This window comes from Salvia hispanica, chromosome 3 (assembly GCF_023119035.1).
Source record: "Salvia hispanica cultivar TCC Black 2014 chromosome 3, UniMelb_Shisp_WGS_1.0, whole genome shotgun sequence".
NCBI classification, from domain to species: Eukaryota; Viridiplantae; Streptophyta; class Magnoliopsida; order Lamiales; family Lamiaceae; genus Salvia; species Salvia hispanica.
The window spans coordinates 35,213,722-35,220,298 of record NC_062967.1 but is presented as its reverse complement, the minus strand read 5'-3'; the positions used below and the strand labels follow the sequence as shown (position 1 = coordinate 35,220,298).

General features: G+C 34.6%; 1 protein-coding gene across 1 annotated transcript; it reads right to left on the bottom strand.

Annotated features, from left to right (window-relative positions):
• Positions 1-1,815: 1,815 nt before the first annotated feature.
• LOC125209968 lies at positions 1,816-2,424 on the bottom strand. The gene has a single exon (XM_048109545.1). The coding sequence runs from the start codon at positions 2,422-2,424 to the stop codon at positions 1,816-1,818; it is 609 nt and encodes a 202-aa protein (XP_047965502.1).
• Between the last annotated feature and the right edge of the window lie 4,153 nt (positions 2,425-6,577).

Here is a 6,577-nt window from a genome sequence, read left to right as displayed (position 1 = left end):
ATCGAATTTCCCTACTTGACCTTCTTAGTAAAAAGCCTTAGACTTGTTTATCATATTTCAATAATAAACCATTATATTATATTATTTATTCTCATAATTAGGTAAACAAGTGGACATGGCGTTTCTCGTATACATGCACAAGCTGACTGTACAAAGGCATGTACGCTCGAAGCATCTTTTAGTATACAAACTCCAACAATCTCCCACTTATACTCAAAGAATGCTTTCGAGTATACCAACCGCTTTATTGGCCTTGTGCTACACATTCACACACATTTTCTCCCACTTATACTCAAAGCAGGCTTTGGCCACTATGTACTCAAAACTATAATTCTTTAAAAGAATCTACCAACATAGTTTTCTAGAGTACATAAAACGAAAATATACTTGTAATTTATAACCTTAATTCTTGCTAAGGAGCACGATTATTTGATCAAAATATTTCTAGGCCCTTTGATCCAGTGGAATAATTTTATGTGCCTTTCTCAAGTGCACTTATACATATTCCTCTATCAAAATCCATTATTTTGATCCTTCTGAATTTCTACTAATTAAAGTAGAATACCTATAGCAACATATAAAGTTTTAATCATGTCGAATATGATTCCCAAAACTTTAATTATATAATACCAACCTAACTTGGTATTATCCTTGCTATATAACTTGTGATGTAAATTTATGTATGAACATAATTACCTCATCACAATGACTAATTGGAAATTAGTCCTTATGACAAAATAAAACCGAATGATTGCATTCTTTGTTTTATAGTCATAAATTCCAAGAGTTCATTTATTTAACCATTTGTTGTGATCTTTAGAAATACTTTCTTTGGAAACCCAAAAGTAATTCTAATTTTTAATAGCTAACTTGGAAATGTCTTTTAATGTTATTAGAGTCTTAGAAAGTGTGCAATTCATCACTTCTTTCATTCTAGGGTGTGAACCCTTTTAACTCTATCAAACATTACCTTAATTCCATTTATGAATATTCTATGAGACAAAATTTAGCTCCCACTTTTAAAAGTAGAAAAATACTAGTCTCAATATTCTTTAAGGCTATTAAAACAATTTAAACAGTGTCTGGAGTTAAATTCATCCTAGTTTAATAAAACAAGCCATGACGCTCTTATTAAACACTTAGAATTTAATTATTCATTAAGAAAAGCTCCCACTATTTTAATTATCACTTTCACAACAAAATAAATAAAATAATAACTAATCAAATAGTCAACTCTTGGCTTGGAACATTAAAATAAATTTAATGTGCACACTATATTTACTATACAAGAATTTCTAGTATTTATAATAAATACTTATCTTGTTTCTAGTTGAATTTAATTTACTTGTCTTGTAATCAATTATTGTGATTATTTTTCTCACACCTTTATTTGAACAAACGCGATCATAAGATCATTTTATTTTGTATTGAATCCATGTCGAACATTAATGTTCTATTGACTCATCAACAAAATAATGGTTCAAAAGACTTAAGGATTAAAGAAACTTAATAATCAATATTTCTAGAAGAAAACTTCATAATAATTGAATCAACAAATTTAATCACAAGTAAACATTTTGATATTAACCATGTTACATTTGATGTCATAAATAATTGGATAATCAAAATTTCATTTATCTAATAATGCAAGCATTATAAAATGACATCGATAATCCAAAAACATAATTGATAAACTAGGAATAAAATTCCATATCAATAATCCATATGATATCAAAACCAAACAATATCAAAAACTCTCAAAATTCAACAATGTAAACATAAAAGCAAAAATAAACTCTTCTGACTTGAACATGGTCATCTCGAAAGTCCACCCCTTCTTTTCATCTTTGTTTGAGCAATCACAAGCTTATTATAAAGCTCCAAAAACGAAAACTTTTTGTCGCTAAACAAAATTTCATTTCTGACTTCATTAAAGCTATCTGGAAGCCCATCAAGGATCATTATCTGTTGGGTTTCTGGGTCAACTTTCCCCCCCGACAAGTGAAGTTTATTGAAGTAGCCAAGCATGACTAGGGCATATACCCCCACGTCTTGGCCCTCTTCAAACACATCATGCCTTAAATGCTTCACAGCGATACCAGCTCTTATCTTAGAGGACTTTTCTTCAAACCACGTGGGCTTGTTGACCAACGGCCTTTTGGGTTTGTCAAACCTCTCAAGGGCATTGCCAACACTGGCCAAAACGAAGCCCTTGAGATGACATTCCGCGGTATGCCACTGATCACGAAACTCCTTGTCCTCTCCTTGTAGATGGTATGTGGGCGGACGATCCTTGCTGAGAATCAATTTCAAGTCATTGATCAAACGATCAACATCAAGTTTACTTTTCCATTCCTTAAACAATTCAGAGTCATGCTTCCTCGAACTAAGTATGGCATAATAAATATCCCAAGTGTCAATCATCTTTCGTTCAAGCTGAGAATAAATACCAACAATATAAACATGTAAAATTTCAAGGAATTGCAAATAACCACAAAACAATTCATCAATTTTACATCCACAAAAATCAAGCACAAACGTTCTTCTACTAGGAAGCCGTGTCATATTCATGCAAGAAATTCATTATTTTTACTGGCCACAATGTCGACAGATAGTCCAGAGACCATAAGAATGGCATGGCTGACTAACAATGCTAAAGCGTATAACCATAAAATTAAGCACTAAGGATTCTTTACTTGTGCGTGAACTCCTCTAAAGAAAGGTCGAACCGGACAAGCACCTCCTCCTATAGCTCCCTCTAAGCATTATTAAAATACAATCCTTATAATTTCGCAGCAATATTGCTCCGGTAAAGACCAGTCGCGATATTACTGAAAAACTAATTTTATGATTTTAATAACCTTTATCTAGAGAAGTCAAAACTTACGAACTGGTAATGTTCCTCCCGTAAAGACAGGCCGGTCACTACTTCGCACTAAGACCAATTTTATGGAGGCCATATACAAACGTGTTGTAATTATCGCTTCATATTTTCTTGTTGGTGGTTTTAATAGTTTAATTATCACTTAAGCAGATAAGGCAGGTATCCACATTCAAAGAATAATTAAACATGTACTAGCTATGCATGCAAGGCAATAAGTACATAGGCGATGCACGAGTTAAACTAGATTTTAACAAATAAAATCATAACTCAAATTAAATATCCATCTTTCATCAATAAAACATGTAAACACATTTACAAAAGGTTCACATAAACATAATGACGAAACTTGATCATTTAATTAAGCATCTAAAATAAATAGATAGAATTAAAATTCTATCTTCACATAAACAAGATTATCTAGACATTAAGTCCAATCTTAAACAATCATACATTATTAGTTAAAATAACGTATCTTGATTATTAGAATTACCTTTTAATACTATTAGGATTTACTTAGATAGAATTAATCCATCCTTATCCTAAAATTAATGTCTAGGTGTATATCATAAAAGATTAGCTAAGTCTCAATTTAAAATGCCCACTTGGATATATAAATCCGCATTTATCCAATTAAGACTAAATCCATTTAAAACACACCAATTAAATTTGAGAACTAAATTTCTCATAGCTTTCATAAAATCACATGACAAGAAGAATCTTATTACATCTTTAATTCAAAATGATGTTTTCTAGATGAAATAAAATTCACCTTCATCAAAATTAAAGACAAAATTCAACTTAATAAATAATTAAGGATTTTAATAGCAAAATTAATGCTCTATGAATTTTCATTTAACACTTTAATAATTTAGGATTTAAGTAGCATGTTAATGCCAAATGAATTTTTCACTTCTTTAATTAATCCGATGTTATCTAGATGAAATAAAATTCACCTACATCATATTAATACCTGACAAGTATTCAAACTAGGTATAGTATAGCAAAAGGTTAGTACCGGGTATCGAACACGGGGAAGATGTACACAAAGTGTCTATCTTCTACTAGAACTCAATTACTATCTGGAGAAACAAGAATTTTTTGTAACTTTTTGAAAACAGTAAATATTAAAAACAGTAAACAACTAAATGCAAGCAAATCACGGAGAGAAAAGTATAGAGATAAGGGGAATTCCAGGGATGTGCTTTCGCTTTTATGGTTATACAAATTCCAAACTACAATACCCTAGCACAGTTAATACTTTGAAAGGACGAGTCACCTAGCTTATGCTCATGCGATACAAACGTTGATTACTAACATTAGGGTTGTCAATCCTAACACGTAACTCCAAAAAGCTCCTAAGACCCTTGAAAAGTCCTCACTCTCAATTAACAGTGCCGTTTTAAAGGAAGCTAACTGTAGTGTCTACTAAGTGGATCTAACTCGCTAGAACTCTGTCACAGTTATGAAGCAAGTTGTATTGAATCATACATAATTGTGTCACTCAATTATGAAGCATCATGATTAACTTAGGGAAAAAACAAAGTAAAAACAAAACGGATATTAAATAGAAAACGGAATTGTATAACCAAAGTTGCTACTAACACATCCCTAGAATCCTATGAGTTTAGTTACACATGACTGAATAAACTAAAAACATAGATTGAAGGGAAAGCAATTTGAACATAAAACTAAAGCAAATAAAACCCGTAGGTTGAATCCTTGTCGTTCTTGATGTTCTTGAAATCCTTCTTCAACTCCTTGCACAATTGAAGTACTCTAGCTTTTGATCTCTATGAATGTGTTCTTGTTGTGTGAAAAAAACTCTATTTTGATGAAGCTTGAGGTCCTATTTATAGGGGAAGATTATTCCTCATCATAGAAGGAAAAGATCTTCAAAATTTGGTAAATCTTGGAGCAAATCTAGGGCTGGTCGGATTCGCCGCCTTTCTCCGGCGGGCCGCCGCACCTTGGCCGGCGGTCGCCGCGTTGGAGTCCAGAGATTCTGACCCTTCGGTGGCGGACCGCCACATGTCCTCCGGCGGTCGCCGGGCGAGACTCTTCTCCTAGCGTAAATTTCCGAGGCGGGCCGCCACATAGCTCTGACCGCCGGGCGCCGGCGGTCGCCGTACAACTTTGCGGCGGTCGCTGGTCGCCGTCTGACTCCAGATTTCCAGACTATGCGTTTTTACTCCCCTTTTCGGCTCAAATATGCACATTTCTCACAAAACACGTCAAAATACCAAAATGTATAGAATATGCAAATAATGGACATGTAGAGTGATTTTGATAACAAAAACGGACCAAATAATGGCCTTAAAACAGTGCAAAATCCGGGCGTATCTGTGATATGTGTCACACGATCTAACAGGTCCAGAGGATTCGACTAGACTTCAGGGGCTAGAAGATCATGAAACTTGCCAGAAAGGGGTCGTTGGGTGCACTCTGTCCCTTCAAAAACCTCAACCCACTATACTATAACTTAGCACAGGGAAGTAAAGGATCGATCCCACGAGGAAGCAGGTGTTACGGAACTGCATTTGAGGTTGTTTTGGAAAGAAAAGGGGTTGGCTGCTGCCACGCAATTTTTTGTGGGTCGAGAACTTAAAACTACTGGGTCTGAGAGATAAGCAAAACTTTACTCTACCTATTGGATCTAATAGATCAGGAGAACTTTACTCTACCTACTCGGTCTAAAGGATCAGAAGAACTTTACTCTACCTATTGGACCTAAGAAACGAAAGCGTACGGAACATACATGACTCAGAGAAAATGAGATATTTTAAAGTTCTAAGACAACTGGAGTAAACTTAACTAGACAGACTTTCCTAATTTGGACAGACAAGCATAAAGCGAAAAGCAAGACAAGTTTCCTCAAACTACCAGGGTCTGGAAAAGCATGCAGAAAAGTAAAAGAGACAAAGTAGATCGTACTGACAGGTCTAGCAGATATGCAGAAAAAGTAAAGTACATGCAGAAAAGTACTGACATAAAGCAGATCTGGTTCTAACTACCAACAACTTCATCTTCTTCGGGAATCAAACGAGAATAGCAGAGAAAACAGAGTTTTAAACACCATGAAAACAGAACAAACTTTAAATCTAAACTTAAAACGAGAAATTAAAGCCTAAACTAACAGATCTACGCTACTGGACCTAAAGGATGCAGAAACAGAAAGTAAATAGCCATAATCATGCATAACGTAAACATCAAGCACCAAATATGAGAAACTCCAACTCCGAAACACCAAGATTCAACAAATCCAAACATCTTCATATGCAAACTCCCAACCTCCAACAACAAACACAGACCTCAGCTCCAAACATCCAACAACAAACAAGAACGAAAGCTAAAAGCAAGAGATGAACATAAACTCAGAGACATTCAACCAAAAGCAAACATAAACTTCCATAATAACTAGAAATAGGTTTGAATCCAGTAGATCAAAGCAAGAAACTAGAGTTGCGAAACTTAAAACCAACAAGGTACTAAACGAAAGCAAATAAAATTGTTTCTTCGCCTCCACAAGGCGGTGTTACACAGCAAAATAACAACGATGACGATGAGAACCACGGTGGCCAGAATCCTCCATGTCCAAGTGCGCAGCAGTCGAAGATAAAAATTTGAAGTAGAGAACTAGAACTAGAGCTAGGAGAGCGTAGAAGTGGCTATTTTTCGATCTCCCTTTCTTTTTCA

What these genes read in the sequence shown, in the direction of transcription:
- LOC125209968 (XM_048109545.1), bottom strand. Translation starts at nt 2,424, where the DNA reads ATGATTGACACTTGGGATATTTATTATGCCATACTTAGTTCGAGGAAG.